We start from the raw sequence: 20463 nt of genomic DNA on the forward strand, positions 1-20463 counted from the left end.
TTGTCAGACCCCTCGGCGTCCCTCTTTTCGGGTGGAATTAAACACGTGCTTTATGTTGTGAATTAAACAAAGACACTTGCTTAGGTTCAGGCAATAAAACCACTAAAGTTAGGTTTAGGACAAAAAAAAACATGTCAGCAAAAATCACACTGAACGTTGTGAACACAGGACACGAACGAACAGCTGATTGTAACGTGACACAAGGGACACAAACAGCGGTCTCCTGGATGAAAGCCCTGTGTTTGTTTTGTTGGTGTAGTATTGTTCTTCTGCTGTTTATTTAGGGGTGGTTTTTATATTTTTGTCTTGCTTCTTAATTGTCGCATGGTGTTTTATTGTGTCTGTTTACAAAGAGTAAGGTTTTGATTTACTACAGCTGATCTTTTATCTCTGTAACCTATGCATCACAAGTGGCCTCCGCCCAGGGACTATATGTGAAAATTAGCTTTTAAAAATGATAAATGGACTTGCATTTATATAGAGCTTTTTCTAGTCTTCCGACTACTCAAAGCACTTTTAGCTATATGGTACAATATACTGTGTATTGTCCCTGCTAAATGAACAATAAAATAAATAAAATAAAATAAATTAAAGCCGCAAGCGGCATTTCACGGGTTATAGCCTTTATCGCTGAAGGCGCCCCCCTAGTCGCCGATTTGAATGAAACTTTCAGCGGATGTTTCAACTACTCTTGTGAACATATGCTGCAAGTTTGGAGACGATGGGCCAAAGGCTTGTGAAGTTAGGTCTATTGATGTGCTGAGCCCGCCCCTTAAAAATGAATTGGTCAATATCTTCACAACACAATGACATATCAACAAGCTTTATGCAACTTTTGATGAGCCTGGTCCAATAATGATTCGCAGAAAATATGCCAGCAATCAGACCTACGGTTTAGGAGGAGATGTCAAAAATGTGTTTTTCAAAGAATTCAACATGGCGGAAAATCTAGTCAGTGGACTTTCGTGGTCCAAGAGACTTTTTTGTAGAGCACCATCAGCAGCACATGTCTGTCAAATTTCTAATTGATGGGACTTATGGTGTGAGGGGGCTGGCCTTGAAAATTGTTATAGCGCCACCATGTGGCCAATTGTTTTCATATTTTATGTGAAGCATTATGACATCATGTACAGTTATGGTACCAAGTTTCATGTCTCTAGCTCGTTCCAGCTCACAGCAAATTGAGCAAAGGCATAATTTAGCATAAAATGCTAAGTAGGCCACGCCCACATGCACCGATCAATATGACACTTCACATCTGTGTTAATACTTGCACCCAGAGTATGTGCACCAAATTTGATAAAATTCTGTCCACCGGATCTTGCGATACAAGTTTCTGATATTTGTGGCGCCCCCTATGGGTCAAGCGGAAAATGCTTTGGTACGCCTATTCCCAAACACGTATTGAAGATATCTACCAAGATTTATGATGATTGGACTAATGGTCAATGAATTATGGCCAATTTCCTGCTAAGCCCTTCCAATTGTAAAGTTTGTTGGTCAACAGATTCATAACGCAATGAGGTATCAACACGCTTTATGCAACTTTAGATGACATTAGTCCAATAATGATCCACAGAAAATTTAGTAGCAATCGGACCAACGGTTTAGGAGGAGATGTCAAAAATATGTTTTTCAAAAAATCCAATGTGGCGGAAAATATTGCCAGGCGGACTTTAGTGGTCCCAGAGGCTTTATTGTAGATCACATGGAGCTGCACATGTCTGTCAAGTTTCAAGTCAATCGGACTTACAGTGTGCGGGGCATGGCCTTTACAATGTCGCGTGTTTGGGCGTTAATTACAGCGCCACCATGTGGCCGATTGGAGTCATAGTTCTTGAGAAGCAGCTGCACATCATTTCCAGTTATTGTGCCAAGTTTCATGTTTCTAGCTCATTCCAGCTCACAGCAAATTGCGGTTCTTCGGCAGACAACGAATAATAAATAAAATTCACACAAAAACAAAAAGCATTAAAGCCGCAAGCGGCATTTCGCGGGTTATAGCCTTTCGCGCTCAAAGCGCCCCCCTAGTCGCCGATTTGAATGACACTTTCAGCGGATGTTTCAGCTACTCTTGTGAACATATGCTGCAAGTTTGGAGACGATGGGCCAAAGGCTTGGGAAGTTAGGTCTATTGATGTGCTGAGCCCGCCCCTTAAAAATGAATTGGTCAATAACTTCACAACACAATGACATATCAACAAGCTTTATGCAAATTTTGATGAGCCTGGTCCAATAATGATTCGCAGAAAATATGCCAGCAATCAGACCTACGGTTTAGGAGGAGATGTCAAAAATGTGTTTTTCAAAGAATTCAACATGGCGGAAAATCTAGTCAGTGGACTTTCGTGGTCCAAGAGACTTTTTTGTAGATCACATTCAGCAGCACATGTCTGTCAAATTTCTAATCGACGGGACTTATGGTGTGAGGGGGCTGGCCGTGAAAAATTTTATAGTGCCACCATGTGGCCAATTGTTTTCATATTTTATGTGAAGCATTATGACATCATGTACAGTTATGGTACCAAGTTTCATGTCTCTAGCTCGTTCCAGCTCACAGCAAATTGAGCAAAGGCATAATTTAGCATAAAATGCTAAATAGGCCACGCCCACATGCACCGATCAATACGACACTTCAGATCTGTGTTAATACTTGCCCCCAGAGTATATGCACCAAATTTGATAAAATTCTGTCCACCGGATCTTGCGCTATAAGTTTTTGACAGTTTTGGCGCCCCCTATGGGTCAAGCGGAAAATGCTTTGGTACGCCTATTCCCAAACACGTACTGAAGATATCTACCAAGATTTATGATGACTTGACTAATGGTCAATGAATTATGGCCAATTTCCTGCTAAGCTCCGACCATTGAAAAGTTTGTTGGTCAACAGCTTCATAACGCAATGAGGTATCAACACGCTTTATGCAACGTTAGATGACATTAGTCCAATGATGTTCCACTGAAAATTTGGTAGAAATCGGACCAACGGTTTAGGAGGAGATGTCAAAAATGTGTTTTTCAAAAAATCCAATATGGCGGAAAATCTAGTTAGGCGGACTTTAGTGGTCCCAGAGGCTTTATTGTAGATCACACGGAGCTGCACATGTCTGTCAAGTTTCAAGTCAATCGGACTTACGGTGTGCGGGGCGTGGCCTTGCCAAAATCGCATGTTTGGGCGTTAATTACAGCGCCACCATGTGGTCGATTGGGGTCATAGTTCTTGGGAAGCAGCTGCACATCATTTCCAGTTAGTGTGCCAAGTTTCATGTTTCTAGCTCATTCCAGCTCACGGCATTTTGCGCCTATTCGGCAGACAACAAATAATAATAATAATAATAATAATAATAATAAGAATAATAACAAATCGGAGCAAACTTAGAAGGGTTATGCCCCTTCGGGGCTATAACCCTAATAATAACAAACCGGCGCAAACTCAATAGGGTTATGCCCCTTCGGGGCTATAACCCTAATAAATTCACACAAACTCAATAGGGTTATGCCCCTTCGGGGCTATAACCCTAATAATAAATTCACACAAACTCAATAGGGTTATGCCCCTTCGGGGCTATAACCCTAATAATAATAATAATAAATTCACACAAACTCAATAGGGTTATGCCCCTTTGGGGCTACAACCCTAATAATAAATTCACACAAACTCAATAGGGTTATGCCCCTTCGGGGCTATAACCCTAATAACAAACTGGCGCAAACTCAATAGGGTTATGCCCCTTCGGGGCTATAACCCTAATAACAAACCGGCGCAAACTCAATAGGGTTATGCCCCTTCGGGGCTATAACCCTAATAAGAATAATAACAAACCGGCGCAAACTCAATAGGGTTATGCCCCTTCAGGGCTATAACCCTAATTAAAGCCGCAAGCGGCATTTCGCGGGTTATAGCCTTTCGCGCTCAAAGCGCCACTAGCGCCTAGAGTATGTGCACCAAATTTGATAAAATTCTGTCCACCGGATCTTGCGATATAAGTGTTTGAGAGTTTTGGCGCCCCCTATGGGTCAAACGGAAAATGCTTTGGTACGCCTATTCCCAAACACGTACTGAAGATATCTACCAAGATTTATGATGATTTGACTAATGGTCAATGAATTATGGCCAATTTCCTGCTAAGCTCCGACCATTGAATAGTTTGTTGGTCAACAGATTCATAACGCAATGAGGTATCAACACGCTTTATGCAACTTTAGATGACATTAGTCCAATAATTTATGTTTCAGTGTATTCTGTTGTACATGATGTGTTATTATATTAAAATGTAGTTAAGACCAAATCTGACTTGTTAACTACTTGTTGACTTTTTTTTAATAATAAAAAAATATGCAAAACAAATATATAATTGGCTAATTAAGCTAAATTGACATACTTTCCCTTTCTAGCTGTCTCCCGTCACTGAATATATCATATTTGATTAACTAACACATTGCAATTTATCTTACAAAAGTAGTAATGATAACTAAATCCAGTCGTAGCGAATAAAAACAGCTAAACAAGTCGGCTACAAGCTAAACTTTAGCTAGTAAACTAGGTTTAGTAATCTCATTAGTTTAGAAGAGAGCTAGCAAACTGTGGAAACTCTCGCGAGATTGTCGTAGGTCGTCGGACAGCGAGTCTCGCGAGAGTTTTTGATCTCAGCTCAGATTTCGCAATTTGCGGGCCATCTTCTAGATATGACTAAGAAGAAGAAGCGCTTTTGAGAGGAAATTACAATTTAGCATAGTTAAGGTACATATTTAAATGCAAGAAATTGTAAATGAATACATTATATTAATTTCAAGATAGTTATTAAAAATGGTAGAGTGCAGTTTTAGCTTTTCTTTGGAAAATAAGTTGTGTATAAGAATAAAAAAGCAAATAAAAGCAAATGCAATTAAAAACAATAAGTGAAATCATAACACAGAGACAATAAATTACTATTAAAAGTAGATGAAACACAAAATGGCAGAAGTGGATACTTAAAACCAGATTAACATGAAGATTTCCCTTCATTTGGCCCAAACAATGATAAACAGCCCTGTGTCCAGGGACGTCCACATACTTTTGGATATTCAATAAGACGTCTCCACAAATTATTTAGTCTGAATCAAATGTCACACAAGAAAGAGACGGCACAAAAATAGATATTTAAAAAAGGTTTTATATAAAACAGTGAACCTTTATAAAATATTTAAACACCGGAAAGCTGCAGAACAGAAATTCCGTTTTAACTTTTTCATAGAAGAAGCTGCAAACAGAGATGAAAGATGAAAGATGAAAAGGTTTATAGTCACATGCACTGCTTAACTTTGTTGAAATGTGCATGAAGAAACAACCTTCAGCATGCTTTCTTTACTGCAAAAGGCTAAAGGTAAACTTTCTCTGACTAGGAGGCAGGTACAGGATCAGTTTTCAACAAGTGATGGCTGTAAAATTGCAAAAAGAAAACTGGGTATTTCTTCAGCTCTGAGGAGTTAGTCAAGGTGTTTACATTCAGTCACTGATTAAAAAAACCAAAGTTAAAACAGTTTAAAATGTAAAAAAACATTCACATTTTCTATGATACAGAACATTTCAGATTATAGGGAATTCATTACAATAACAAACTTATATGAACACTTTAAAACAGCAGCTCCAGTCAGGACGCAGGTTGACTTCTTCTTCATCACCACTTGAATTTTGGGTACGTTTTTGTTTTTTCTGAATCGAGGAAAAAGAATCAAGCAAATAAGTCGATGTGTGAACATTACAAAATAAGATTATTGTGGTATTTACGGTAAAATATGGAGCATTTTGAGCTGGCATTCAAAGAGAAAAAGCTTAGAAAAATTCATCCTGGTAAATGTTTTATTGCCATAAAATAGATATATGGTCATGAAGTTTGGAACAGACATTCAGGGTCCACAGGCATACAAATGTAGCATGTTAGGATGTTAACAAACCACAGTGGAGCAGAGAAGAGTGTACAAACTACTGCAGTGAAATAGTTTTTAGGATGTGTACCTTCAGGAACAAAGTCCAGTGTGGTGAGACGGTTGATGTTAGTGGTCGCCGTGGCTTCTTTCCACACGTCATCTGATGAGAACAGAGTTTCAGTAAGTGAGGATTATTTCACAAAACATTTAAGAGAAAAGACAAACATCCATCTTCAGAGCCCACCACCTCCTCACCGTGCTATAGGAGAGTCTTTAGACTGTATTCACAACATTTCAGCATGTTTTATACAACAATTAACACATTTTAATTATAAATTGGTGTAATTTCCATTTAGCAAATGTCTCTGTCAGGTAGAAACTATATGTCATAATGTAAAGCCGGGTTTATGCTTGCTGTAGTGTCCCGGAAGGCTCCGCAAGCTGTCGCAGCGCTCAGTCGTGCAACATGTTTGTATTCAGGTCTAATTTTCTTCTACTGTGGGTGTACATTTTATTTTTATTTTCAGATTTTTCATCTCTTCTTCTCTCAAGTTTTAGGGATTAAAAGGAAGGTTGTAGGAGTGATTTACCTGAGATATGTATGTTCTCACAGGTTCTGGCTTTGAGTGACGGTTTATTTGTTCTGGAGTTACCCGACGAGTTGGAGGGTCCGGACTCGTTACTCGTGACATCCACCGCCACCTGACGATGACGCCGGAACTTGGGGGCCTGAGAGACGAAGGTATACATTCATTATTTTTTTCATTTTGCATTCTACACATTTATATTTAGCATTATAGACATTTTTTAAAGAAATTTAAATGTTCATTTGTTACAGATTTAAATAAAATATTGATAAAACTATATCTATAACATGAATCACAAACCTCTGCTGCCTCTCCGTAGGCCTTTGACTTGATGGAGGCGAGGAGCGAGGCTCTGTTGGAGCACTGAGGACACAAAACAGGCGGTTAGTCAACAGCGCCAACATCTAGACAAAGTTATTATTACAGCCGAGGGACTTCATGTGATTCACTTCAGTTTGAGTATTTAATATCCTGCAGGAGACACAAGGTGCAGTAGTGATGCTTTAAACCCTTCAGTAAAGTTGAATGTTGTGTAACTCACCACCTGCTGAGATGACGTTCCCTCACCGCTGTCTTCATCTTCATCACGACCACCCTGACAAGACACAAACAAAAAGCATTAAAATAAAAACATTACCTTTTGTTGTTTACACAAAACACAGTTTCATTTTAACAAACAGCTGTAGAAAGTCTCACCTTCCTTTGCTGCCACTTGTAGAAATCCACCACAGTGCTGCGTAGCTGAGGGACGAGGTCTTTACGGATCAGGTTGACGGACGAGTCCGCCTGCTCTGACGTTGAAGTGAAAGAAGTCTTCAGCTTCCCATAGAGCTCATGAATGTTGGACAATTCCTGTAAGAAGACAAACACAACACATTTAGTACTTTTAATAATCCACTTTTAAAGAGTTGGAGTCGAGTCTATGCTCACCACCAGCAGGTCGATGTTGATCAGCTCCTGTGGACGAGACGCTCGCTCCATGAACTCCTCGCACGGCGCTGAGCTCTCCACCTTCCTCTTCTTCTTGTAGACAAGCTGGCAGGAGAGGAGGAGGAGGAGGAGACAAAGGAGAAGCACAAAGAGGAGAGAGGGGAATATGAATTTGTAAGCTAGTAGGCTAGTAGGTTCCTTTCTCTGGGTTGTAAGAATAAATAGACATAAACATAACCATAATTAGTAAATGCCATGTCCTCAAAATGATGCTGGAGTGACAGTAGGTGTCCCATTTGATGAACATAATTCCTCCATATTTTCATCTCTCTCTTAAAGTATATCTCCATTTGGGAGAGCTAAGTTGCTCAAACCGGGACAGAACCACCGAATCTCCACATAATATTCCTACATTTAAATGATATTTAGGGTTTGAAGTGAATATCAAATGTGTGTTGATGTAAGGTGGGCAGCTCACCAGAGTGGGCATGGCAGTGAAGTTGAAAGCTTTGAGGAACATCAGCTGTCGGAGGATGTAAACGGCGTCGATGTGCTGAGCGTCCACAGCGTCCTTCTCAAACTTGTTCACGTCCTCCCAGTCCTTCAGCGACAGACGGATCTGCAGACAGAAACACAACAACAACTTTATTGGATTATATTTAATGTATGGCCGACCCTTTAGAGAGCATGTGTTGTGTTCCTGACCTGCTCTGAGGGCGAGGCGGTCTGACATTTAAACAAGCTGTACAGCAGGTAAAGTCCTCCCACTCTGATCTGGAAGCTGTACGGAGGCATGAAGAAGCTGCTGGCGGTGTCCAGAATCAGACGGCTGAACGCTCGCTTCTCATGGTCGGTCACAGTGCCGCTGCAAAACAATAATAACAACATGTAACACTGTGTTAAATACTGAAAATGTCAAATTAAAAAAAAATATTCATCTACATTTATTGTTATTATTTCATTATTTTAAAGTAAAGTAGACAACTGTCTCTGCAGCCCCATATTTACAGGCAGTGTTTGGACACAGTCCATCTCCTTATATCAGAAGATAAAGTGATATTTGAAGGTAAACTCACTAGAAGATGTGAGAGAAGTTCATTATTTGAAGGTAAACTCACTAAAAGATGTGAGAGAAATTCATTATTTGAAGGTAAACTCACTAGAAGATGTGAGAGAAGCTCATTATTTGAAGGTAAACTCACTAGAAGATGTGAGAGTTCATTATTTTAAGGTAAACTCACTAGAAGATGTGAGAGTTCATTATTTGAAGGTAAACTCACTAAAAGATGTGAGAGAAGTTCATTATTTATGGTAAACTCACTAGAAGATGTGAGAGTTCATTATTTGAAGGTAAACTCACTAAAAGATGTGAGAGAAGTTCATTATTTTAAGGTAAACTCACCAGAAGATGTGAGAGTTCATTATTTGAAGGTAAACTCACTAAAAGATGTGAGAGAAGTCCATTATTTTAATGATAAACTCACTAGAAGATGTGAGAGAAGTCCATTATTTGAAGGTAAACTCACTAGAAGATGTGAGAGAAGTTCATTATTTGAAGGTAAACTCACTAGAAGATGTGAGAGTTCATTATTTGAAGGTAAACTCACTAAAAGATGTGAGAGAAGTTCATTATTTGAAGGTAAACTCACTAGAAGATGTGAGAGTTCATTATTTTAATGATAAACTCACTAGAAGATGTGAGAGAAGTCCATTATTTTAATGATAAACTCACTAGAAGATGTGAGAGAAGCTCATTATTTGAAGGTAAACTCACTAGAAGATGTGAGAGAAGTTCATTATTTGAAGGTAAACTCACTAGAAGATGTGAGAGAAGCTCATTATTTGAAGGTAAACTCACTAGAAGATGTGAGAGAAGTTCATTATTTTAAGGTAAACTCACTAGAAGATGTGAGAGTTCATTATTTGAAGGTAAACTCACTAAAAGATGTGAGAGAAGTCCATTATTTTAATGATAAACTCACTAGAAGATGTGAGAGAAGTCCATTATTTTAAGGTAAACTCATTAGAAGATGTGAGAGAAGTTCATTATTTGAAGGTAAACTCACTAGAAGATGTGAGAGAAGTTCATTATTGTAAGGTAAACTCACTAGAAGATGTGAGAGAAGTTCATTATTGTAAGGTAAACTCACTAGAAGATGTGAGAGAAGCTCATTATTTGAAGGTAAACTCACTAGAAGATGTGAGAGAAGTTCATTATTTGAAGGTAAACTCACTAGAGGATGAGAGAAGCTCATTATTGTAAGGTAAACTCACTAGAAGATGTGAGAGAAGTTCATTATTTGAAGGTAAACTCATTAGAAGATGTGAGAGAAGTTCATTATTTGAAGGTAAACTCACTAGAAGATGTGAGAGAAGTTCATTATTGTAAGGTAAACTCACTAGAAGATGTGAGAGAAGCTCATTATTTGAAGGTAAACTCACTAGAAGATGTGAGAGAAGTTCATTATTTGAAGGTAAACTCACTAGAAGATGTGAGAGAAGTTCATTATTGTAAGGTAAACTCACTAGAAGATGTGAGAGAAGTTCATTATTTGAAGGTAAACTCACTAGAAGATGTGAGAGAAGTTCATTATTGTAAGGTAAACTCACTAGAAGATGTGAGAGAAGTTCATTATTGTAAGGTAAACTCACTAGAAGATGTGAGAGAAGTTCATTATTGTAAGGTAAACTCACCAGAAGATGTGAGAGAAGTTCATTATTTGAAGGTAAACTCACTAGAAGATGTGAGAGAAGTTCATTATTTGATGGTAAACTCACTAGAAGATGTGAGAGAAGTTCATTATTTGAAGGTAAACTCACTAGAAGATGTGAGAGAAGTTCATTATTGTAAGGTAAACTCACTAGAAGATGTGAGAGAAGTTCATTATTTGAAGGTAAACTCACTAGAAGATGTGAGAAGCTCATTATTGTAAGGTAAACTCACTAGAAGATGTGAGAGAAGTTCATTATTTGAAGGTAAACTCACTAGAAGATGTGAGAGAAGCTCATTATTGTAAGGTAAACTCACTAGAAGATGTGAGAGAAGTTCATTATTTGAAGGTAAACTCACTAGAAGATGTGAGAGAAGCTCATTATTTGAAGGTAAACTCACTAGAAGATGTGAGAGAAGTTCATTATTTTAAGGTAAACTCACTAGAAGATGTGAGAGTTCATTATTTGAAGGTAAACTCACTAAAAGATGTGAGAGAAGTCCATTATTTTAATGATAAACTCACTAGAAGATGTGAGAGAAGTCCATTATTTTAAGGTAAACTCATTAGAAGATGTGAGAGAAGTTCATTATTTGAAGGTAAACTCACTAGAAGATGTGAGAGAAGTTCATTATTGTAAGGTAAACTCACTAGAAGATGTGAGAGAAGTTCATTATTTGAAGGTAAACTCACTAGAAGATGTGAGAGAAGTTCATTATTGTAAGGTAAACTCACTAGAAGATGTGAGAGAAGCGAGAGTTACGTATGTAACTACGGTTCTATGAGTTCTGGATGACTGCCAGAGGCAGTGTTTAACACTGGATGTTATCCATCTCGCGCACGCGCAGGTCGAGTATTTAATATCAACAAAGTCACATGTGACCTGGGATGACGTAGTTTATATAAGCCCACGTCATCATCAGAGATGTCCCTCCAGAATCTTCTCGCCAAGATTCCGAGTGACAGCCAACTCCGGCAGTCATCCAGAACTCATAGAACCGTAGTTACATACGTAACTCTCGTTCTATTTCGTTCTTCCTGACTGCCAGAGGCAGTGTTTAACACTGGATGACGACTACCAACGTAGTCACGAGGAAAACCCACCTCACCGGGAACGGCCTGTGGATTCCTGAAAGACCACCGATGCTACTGCATGGGGAGCAGCAACATTGACCCTGTAAAAACGGGCAAAGGTGCATGGAGTAGCCCAGCTGGCCGCAGCGCAGATATCACTTAGGGGGATCCCCCGTAGTGCTGCCCAGGAAGTGGAGACACTCCTGGTGGAGTGGCCTCTGATATTAAGAGGTAAAGGCAGTCCTTTTGACCTGTATGCTTCCTCAATGGCCTGAACAATCCACCTGGAAAGCCTCTGCTTGGACAGGGTGTGCCCTTTCCTATGGCCCCCATAGCAGACAAACAGACTATCAGAGCGGCGAAAGCTCGCAGTCACCTGTATATAATGCCTTAAGGCCCTCACTGGGCAGAGCAGTTCTGCTGACTTAGCATCTTCACCCTGTAGGCATGAAGGGTCATAAGCTGCCAGCTCAATGACCTGATTAGAGTGGGCCGGAGCCAACCTCTTCGGGAAAAATGATGGGTTAGGCCAAAGTGCTACCCCTGTGCCATCCGAGTTCCAGCGAATACACGTTTCACTCACTGACAAGGCGTGAAGTTCACTCACACGTTTTGCTGATGCCATCGCCAAAAGGAAAGCAACCTTTACTGAAGACCACTCCAGCCCCGACTGATCCAGAGGCTCGAAGGGGGGGAGACAAAGGGCTTCTAGCACCAGAGGCAGTTCCCACGAGGGAACCTTGACAGCCTGCGGGGGGTTCCGCCGCTGGGCTCCTTTAAGAAATCGGGTCACCAGAGTGTGAGACCCCACGGTCTGGTTATCCACTCTGACATGCCCGGCTGAAATAGCAGCTACATAGACCTTCAAGGTAGAAGGAGAGAGTTTCTTCTCCAGCAAAGACTGCAAAAAACTCAGTATTATTGGCACAGAGGCACTCTGAGGTATCTCCTCATGAACTTTACACCACTCTGAGAATATTTTCCACCTGTTGGCATACAGTGCCCTGGTGGAGGGTGCTCTTGAGTCAGAAATGGTTTGAATTACCGCCTGGTCACATACCCTTAGGAGTGGGTCCGGCTCCTCAGGGGCCATACCCAAAGCTGTAGGCGATCCGGGTTCGGATGCCAGATGCGGCCCCCCAGCTGTGAGAGCAAGTCTTGCCTCTTGGGCAGGCACCATGGAACTCCGTCCAGAAGCCTGTGCATCCCTGGAAACCAGGGTCTCCCCGGCCAGTTTGGGGCGACCAACAGGAGTCTGTTGTTGCCGTGCTGTATTCTGTGTAGCGTTACTGCTATCAGTGGGAATGGTGGGAAGGCATAGAGGAGGCAATCTGGCCATGGGTGTGCCAGGGCATCCTGTCCCAACGGGCATGCTGTCTCCGTCAGGGAGAACCAAAGAGGGCAGTGCGTTGAGGCTTCTGAGGCAAACAGGTCCACCTCTGCTGCGCCATATTTGCGCCATATCTCCTCTACCACCTCTGGGTGGAGCCTCCACTCGCCCGCGGGGGGTTTCTGGCGGGAGAGAAAGTCTGCCACCACATTCTGTGGCCCTGGCAGATACATGGCCCTGAGGCTGGAAAAACAAGGGAAAGCCCATACCAGAAGTCTCCGTGCCACCTGTAGCAACCGGGTTGATCTGGTGCCCCCTTGCCGGTTTACATGGTAGACAGCTGACTTGTTGTCGGACCGTACAACAACATGCCTGCCTCTCAAATGTGGTAGGAATTTGCGAAGTGCCAAATATATAGCACGGAGCTCGAGCACATTTATGTGCTCCGCCGCTTCCTGTGCTGTCCAGAGCCCCCTTATCGCTCTGTGCTGCCATACTGCCCCCCAGCCGGAGGGCGAAGCATCGGTCACCACCACCTCGCGACGTGAGGGAATCGAACCCAATGAGATGCCCCTGGCCAGATATGCCCCGGCTCTCCATGGCCGCAATGCAAGGAGGCATCGGCTGGACACCCTGACTCTCTTGGATCTGTGGGACTTTGGATCTAATTGGAGACAATTGATCCAAATTTGGAATGGCCGTAAGTACAGGAGGCCCAGTGGCACTACTGATGTTACTGACGTCAACATACCTAACAGCCTGAGAAACAGGCTGTACCTCAACCTCCTGTTCTTCCGGAACCGGAGGAGGAGCTGGAGTATGGCGTTTACTCGTCTTGGTGTTGGGAAGGCCAGCATATGGCGGGAGTCCAGAGTTAAACCAATGAACACTACCCTTTGGCTGGGTATGAGACAACTCTTGGCATGGTTGACGGTAAGGCCCAACCTCGTCATGTGATGCAGAAGGGACGCAGTGTCCCGCTCTGCCTGTTCCCTGGTCAGAGCACAAATTAGCCAATCGTCCAGGTATGGGAGGATAAGCATACCCCTGGCCTGCATTGGGGCGAGTGCCGCCCTCATGCACCTTGTGAAGACCCGTGGGGCAAGGGAAAGACCAAATGGGAGCACCTTGAATTGGAAGGCCTTGCCTTCGAATGCGAAGCGCAGGTACTGCCTGTGAGATAGTGCTATTGGGACGTGAAAGTATGCGTCCTTCAAATCGATGGATGTGAACCAACTGTGCCGTGTCACGTTTTGGAGCACATCTGCTGTACTCAGCATGTGGAAGGGCAACACCTTCAGAAATGTGTTCAGCCCTCGTAAGTCCAGTATAGGGCGAAACCCACCCTCTCTCTTTGGAATCAGAAAATAAACTGAGTAAAACCCACCTTGCTGTGTCTCTTGCCCCAGCTCTTCGATGGCACCCTTCCCCAGGAGGGTGGATATTTCTTGTCTGAGTGCCTGGGACTTTGTGGGATCTCTGACCGTGGTCAGTCTGATCCCACTGAAAACTGGGGGCCGGCGTCGGAATTGGAGATTGTACCCTTGGGAAAGCGTAGCCACCACCCAAGGGTCTGAAGTGCTGCTTTCCCAGCAGCTGAGTTGCTGCTGGGAGAAGCGTCCGACTGCCGGCCCCGGGGCATCAGGATCTTCCCCTCTGGCCCTTTGGGTACCTGGGGGGGCGATACCCTGACCCCCGACCCCTTCTCGCTTGAGGCACCGGCCGTGCCGGAGCCTGCGAGGTCCTCGGGTACGTATCAGGACGAGCTGGAAGCCGAGGGCGACTGGTACCACCACCCTGTGGGGGCCGCTGTCGCAATAAAGGCGTAGGTTCCCGGAAGCTAGCAAACTGCTGCCGAGTCTGGTTCGCCTGGATTCCCCGCTCCAAGGCCTGCTGTGCTGCTGGGCCAAACAGCTCCCCCGGAACCACGGGGAGAGTGCGGAGGGCTCTCCGGCCCGGCTCCGAAAGCGGAGATTGGGCCAGCCATACCTGCCGGCGAGTCAGCGTAAGGGTCGACATTAGTCTGCCAAGCTCCCTTGTGATAAGACCGAACGCCTGCAGGGATGCATCACTGAGGCTCTGGACGGAAGCATCCACGCCAGCAGCTTGCAGGGACTGGGACAAGGATAGTATCAGGTGGGAAAGAGAGTTTCCAAGACGGCCCATGCGTGCCGCTGTTTCATAAGCCTTGACTAGAAAGTCGTCTGTGATGCGACACTGGGGCCTGGGACAGCGAGCATCAGGCCTCAAGACCTCATTGGGAGACACAATAAGGGCGGCAATAGATGGCTCCACTGCTGGCATCTTACCCAGTCCGTAAGTGTCAGCGTTCTGCATTGAGGCTAAGGCCCTGCCGTCAGTGGTGTGGTGGGAAAGCGATTTCGGGTCTGGCCAGCATTTGTGGAGCTCCTCAATGTATGGCTGGGAGGGTGGAACAGAGAAACCCGCCAGGGGCGGGGCCCACCTAAAAAATGCACTGGATGAGGTGCCCGCAGTCGGGGCCTCATCCAAGCCTAAGCGTGCCAGAGCCATACGGACCACTGGCTTAACTGTCGCTGGAGCAGACTCTGAGTCTGCCCTGGACCCACTTCCTGACTGCTGGGAACAGGTGTCAGAAGCGTGGGAGGAGGCTACTAGCTCTCCCTGTCCAGGCCGGTCCTCACAGAACTGGCTACAGGAAGCCCTCATAGACAGGGCATCCTCATCCCATCTCAGTGGGGTAGGTGTCATAGCCTGCGGGCTGTCATTCTGGGTTGCGTTCACCCTGCCTGGCTGAAGGTTAAGGAGCAGCGCTTTAATCTCAGCAAACTCTGATGTTAGCGTGTCGACCTTAGTTGCCAAACAGTCCACTTTCCGTGCCTTTTTTGTAGGTGGGGCCCCCTTAGGTGGGGCGCGTCTCCGCCCACTCCGTGCATTTGAAGGTACACCCGATAGGGGCAACTGGAACTCGAGCTGCTCTTCTAGCTCAGCTAATCGAGCTACCTTCAGCTCCCGTGGCATAAAACTACAATTCATGCACTGACTGTCGGACAGCCCCTCCCTCAAGTGTACAACACCGAGGCATGTGGGGCATTCATCATGGCCATCAGTAGCTAGCAGTGGAGCCATGCAGGCACGGCAAACATGCTCACCTAACATGGTGCTGCTGATATTTATAATAATTCTTAGTATTAATTTTATACTCTTATATTTAATTAAATAATGTATTTATCTTACTAATATAATGTGTTTACTTAGTTATGCAAATCATTGGTTACACTGGAGTGAAAGCACTCTCTAGTAACAGAGAGAAAAAAAATTACATCAATTTGCTTAACAGCAAACTGTCTCAGTAACTAGACACTAGCTTTGAACTAGGACTGTTATTATACAAAAGACAGGGGAGATAATAACTTCCCCTTTAACAGCAGCCACAAAATAAGTTAACCCACAAGCGAAATCACTTACTGGGGAGCGGTCGCTCTATCTATCAACAAAGGAGATGTCTGCTTTAACGAGCGAAATCACTCGCTGCTGAGCAATACACACTGTAAAAGGAAATGAATTAGCCGACAACAGCCCAACGGGGCTCGTTGTCCGACGGAGGCTCGCCGATACTGTAGCGCAAACACTTAGCTCGGCGGCAATAAACAATAAAGGAGACCGAAAACAGACTCCTATCAACAAACGTAACTTAAACTCTAACGACGGGAGGATATACTCACCTTGTTATCCTAGCTCACCTGTCGTTAGCCTCGCTGAATTGAACCGGCGAAAACACCGGTGTTACAGCGTCTAAAGTGTTAGAGTGTAGCCGTGATTAACTAATCGCAGCCCTTGGAGGACGAAACCGTAGCTCCAACCATGCGGTTGCAGGGCTTCCAGCGAAAAGTCAACGGCTTATCTCTTTAATCAACCTGCATTCGCGGATTACCTGCCGCGAGAAGATTCAAGGGACATCTCTGATGATGACGTGGGCTTATATAAACTACGTCATCCCAGGTCACATGTGACTTTGTTGATATTAAATACTCGACCTGCGCGTGCGCGAGATGGATAACATCCAGTGTTAAACACTGCCTCTGGCAGTCAGGAAGAACGAAATAGAACTCATTATTTGAAGGTAAACTCACTAGAAGATGTGAGAGAAGTTCATTATTTGAAGGTAAACTCACTAGAGGATGAGAGAAGCTCATTATTGTAAGGTAAACTCACTAGAAGATGTGAGAGAAGTTCATTATTTGAAGGTAAACTCATTAGAAGATGTGAGAGAAGTTCATTATTTGAAGGTAAACTCACTAGAAGATGTGAGAGAAGTTCATTATTGTAAGGTAAACTCACTAGAAGATGTGAGAGAAGCTCATTATTTGAAGGTAAACTCACTAGAAGATGTGAGAGAAGTTCATTATTTGAAGGTAAACTCACTAGAAGATGTGAGAGAAGTTCATTATTGTAAGGTAAACTCACTAGAAGATGTGAGAGAAGTTCATTATTTGAAGGTAAACTCACTAGAAGATGTGAGAGAAGTTCATTATTGTAAGGTAAACTCACTAGAAGATGTGAGAGAAGTTCATTATTGTAAGGTAAACTCACTAGAAGATGTGAGAGAAGTTCATTATTGTAAGGTAAACTCACTAGAAGATGTGAGAGAAGTTCATTATTTGAAGGTAAACTCACTAGAAGATGTGAGAGAAGTTCATTATTTGAAGGTAAACTCACTAGAAGATGTGAGAGAAGTTCATTATTTGAAGGTAAACTCACTAGAAGATGTGAGAGAAGTTCATTATTGTAAGGTAAACTCACTAGAAGATGTGAGAGAAGCTCATTATTTGAAGGTAAACTCACTAGAAGATGTGAGAGAAGTTCATTATTGTAAGGTAAACTCACTAGAAGATGTGAGAGAAGTTCATTATTTGAAGGTAAACTCACTAGAAGATGTGAGAGAAGTTCATTATTTGATGGTAAACTCACTAGAAGATGTGAGAGAAGTTCATTATTTGAAGGTAAACTCACTAGAAGATGTGAGAGAAGTTCATTATTGTAAGGTAAACTCACTAGAAGATGTGAGAGAAGTTCATTATTGTAAGGTAAACTCACTAGAAGATGTGAGAAGCTCATTATTGTAAGGTAAACTCACTAGAAGATGTGAGAGAAGTTCATTATTTGAAGGTAAACTCACTAGAAGATGTGAGAGAAGCTCATTATTGTAAGGTAAACTCACTAGAAGATGTGAGAGAAGCTCATTATTGTAAGGTAAACTCACTAGAAGATGTGAGAGAAGCTCATTATTGTAAGGTAAACTCACTAGAAGATGTGAGAGAAGCTCATTATTTGAAGGTAAACTCACTAGAAGATGTGAGAGAAGTTCATTATTTGAAGGTAAACTCACTAGAAGATGTGAGAGAAGTTCATTATTTGAAGGTAAACTCACTAGAAGATGTGAGAGAAGTTCATTATTTGAAGGTAAACTCACTAGAAGATGTGAGAGAAGTTCATTATTTGAAGGTAAACTCACTAGAAGATGTGAGAGAAGTTCATTATTGTAAGGTAAACTCACTAGAAGATGTGAGAGAAGCTCATTATTTGAAGGTAAACTCACTAGAAGATGTGAGAGAAGTTCATTATTGTAAGGTAAACTCACTAGAAGATGTGAGAGAAGTTCATTATTTGAAGGTAAACTCACTAGAAGATGTGAGAGAAGTTCATTATTTGATGGTAAACTCACTAGAAGATGTGAGAGAAGTTCATTATTTGAAGGTAAACTCACTAGAAGATGTGAGAGAAGTTCATTATTGTAAGGTAAACTCACTAGAAGATGTGAGAGAAGTTCATTATTGTAAGGTAAACTCACTAGAAGATGTGAGAAGCTCATTATTGTAAGGTAAACTCACTAGAAGATGTGAGAGAAGTTCATTATTTGAAGGTAAACTCACTAGAAGATGTGAGAGAAGCTCATTATTGTAAGGTAAACTCACTAGAAGATGTGAGAGAAGCTCATTATTGTAAGGTAAACTCACTAGAAGATGTGAGAGAAGCTCATTATTGTAAGGTAAACTCACTAGAAGATGTGAGAGAAGCTCATTATTTGAAGGTAAACTCACTAGAAGATGTGAGAGAAGTTCATTATTTGAAGGTAAACTCACTAGAAGATGTGAGAGAAGTTCATTATTGTAAGGTAAACTCACTAGAAGATGTGAGAGAAGCTCATTATTTGAAGGTAAACTCACTAGAAGATGTGAGAGAAGTTCATTATTTGAAGGTAAACTCACTAGAAGATGTGAGAGAAGCTCATTATTTGAAGGTAAACTCACTAGAAGATGTGAGAGAAGTTCATTATTTGAAGGTAAACTCACTAGAGGATGAGAGAAGCTCATTATTGTAAGGTAAACTCACTAGAAGATGTGAGAGAAGTTCATTATTTGAAGGTAAACTCACTAGAAGATGTGAGAGAAGTCCATTATTTTAATGATAAACTCACTAGAAGATGTGAGAGAAGTCCATTATTTGAAGGTAAACTCACTAGAAGATGTGAGAGAAGTTCATTATTTGAAGGTAAACTCACTAGAAGATGTGAGAGTTCATTATTTGAAGGTAAACTCACTAAAAGATGTGAGAGAAGTTCATTATTTGAAGGTAAACTCACTAGAAGATGTGAGAGTTCATTATTTTAATGATAAACTCACTAGAAGATGTGAGAGAAGTCCATTATTTTAATGATAAACTCACTAGAAGATGTGAGAGAAGCTCATTATTTGAAGGTAAACTCACTAGAAGATGTGAGAGAAGTTCATTATTTGAAGGTAAACTCACTAGAAGATGTGAGAGAAGCTCATTATTTGAAGGTAAACTCACTAGAAGATGTGAGAGTTCATTATTTTAATGATAAACTCACTAGAAGATGTGAGAGAAGTCCATTATTTTAATGATAAACTCACTAGAAGATTTGAGAGAAGCTCATTATTTGAAGGTAAACTCACTAGAAGATGTGAGAGAAGTTCATTATTGTAAGGTAAACTCACTAGAAGATGTGAGAGAAGTTCATTATTTGAAGGTAAACTCACTAGAAGATGTGAGAGAAGTTCATTATTTGATGGTAAACTCACTGGAAGATGTGAGAAGCTCATTATTTGAAGGTAAACTCACTAGAGGATGTGAGAAGCTCATTATTTGAAGGTAAACTCACTAGAAGATGTGAGAGAAGCTCATTTCCCTCCAGACTTTAGAGAAGATCTGGAATCGACTCAGCAGCTCAACACAGTCAACCTTCACCTGTTTACCACAGAAATCCATCTTACAGACAACTCCTGCAACCTGCGGTTAAACTAATAAAATATATTATTAAGGGTTAAATAAAGAGACATGTTCAGGATGAGCGGTTGAAGATGGATGGATGTTCAGGATGTAAACAAACACACGACTCAGAAACGACTGTCGAAAGTTTAGTGCGTCATCAGGACCTGACGTCTTCACCAGCCTCCGTGATGCTTTCAGGTACCGTCACAAAGTAAGAAAAAGTGACATAAATCAAGATTCAAGATTCCAGATGTTTATTGTCCAGCCGGTTATACAGGTACAATCGTGTGGAATGCTTTTTGCAGGGAAGCTCCATTAAAATAATAAGTTATATTACAATTATAAAAGGAAATACTTTGTACAAGGGCATATTAAGAACATATATATTAAAAAAAATATACAGGCAGAGTTCGTGTTATTGTTATATATATATATTTTTACATAATGATGTTTATTGTTTATTTGTTTTTGCACAATTTAAGACTATACAACATTAAAAAAAAAAGAAAGAGGCAAAAAAAACCCACTGGGCTTATCTGAAGCCTCCACCTAGAGACAAGATTAATATAAAGAAATAATATGACTACATAATAGTGATAACAAACAATTAGGACAATATATATATATATATATATATATATATAACAACAAA

The 20463-nt window shown here is 41.7% G+C and overlaps 1 protein-coding gene across 1 annotated transcript; it reads right to left on the bottom strand.

Moving 5' to 3' along the window:
- Nucleotides 1-5331: 5331 nt before the first annotated feature.
- Nucleotides 5332-19944, bottom strand: LOC119486759 (snRNA-activating protein complex subunit 1-like). The gene is made up of 10 exons (XM_037767102.1): nucleotides 19702-19944; nucleotides 8130-8289; nucleotides 7903-8043; nucleotides 7425-7529; nucleotides 7191-7346; nucleotides 7036-7089; nucleotides 6795-6857; nucleotides 6498-6636; nucleotides 5996-6067; nucleotides 5332-5692 (listed from the first exon to the last, which is right to left on the bottom strand). The coding sequence occupies exons 1-10, from the start codon at nucleotides 19806-19808 to the stop codon at nucleotides 5658-5660; spliced, it is 1032 nt and encodes a 343-aa protein (XP_037623030.1). The 5' UTR covers nucleotides 19809-19944; the 3' UTR covers nucleotides 5332-5657.
- Between the last annotated feature and the right edge of the window lie 519 nt (nucleotides 19945-20463).

This window comes from Sebastes umbrosus, chromosome 4 (assembly GCF_015220745.1).
Source record: "Sebastes umbrosus isolate fSebUmb1 chromosome 4, fSebUmb1.pri, whole genome shotgun sequence".
Taxonomy (NCBI): Eukaryota; Metazoa; Chordata; class Actinopteri; order Perciformes; family Sebastidae; genus Sebastes; species Sebastes umbrosus.

Bases quoted from the DNA above. Each gene is read 5' to 3' on its own strand.
- LOC119486759 (XM_037767102.1), bottom strand. From the start codon at position 19,808: ATGGATTTCTGTGGTAAACAGGTGAAGGTTGACTGTGTTGAGCTGCTG. The intron at 7,347-7,424 runs GTGAGCATAGAC...GTCTTCTTACAG, and splicing joins TCAACATCGACCTGCTGGTG to GAATTGTCCAACATTCATGA. The intron at 5,693-5,995 runs GTACACATCCTA...TCCTCGATTCAG, and splicing joins ACTGGACTTTGTTCCTGAAG to AAAAAACAAAAACGTACCCA.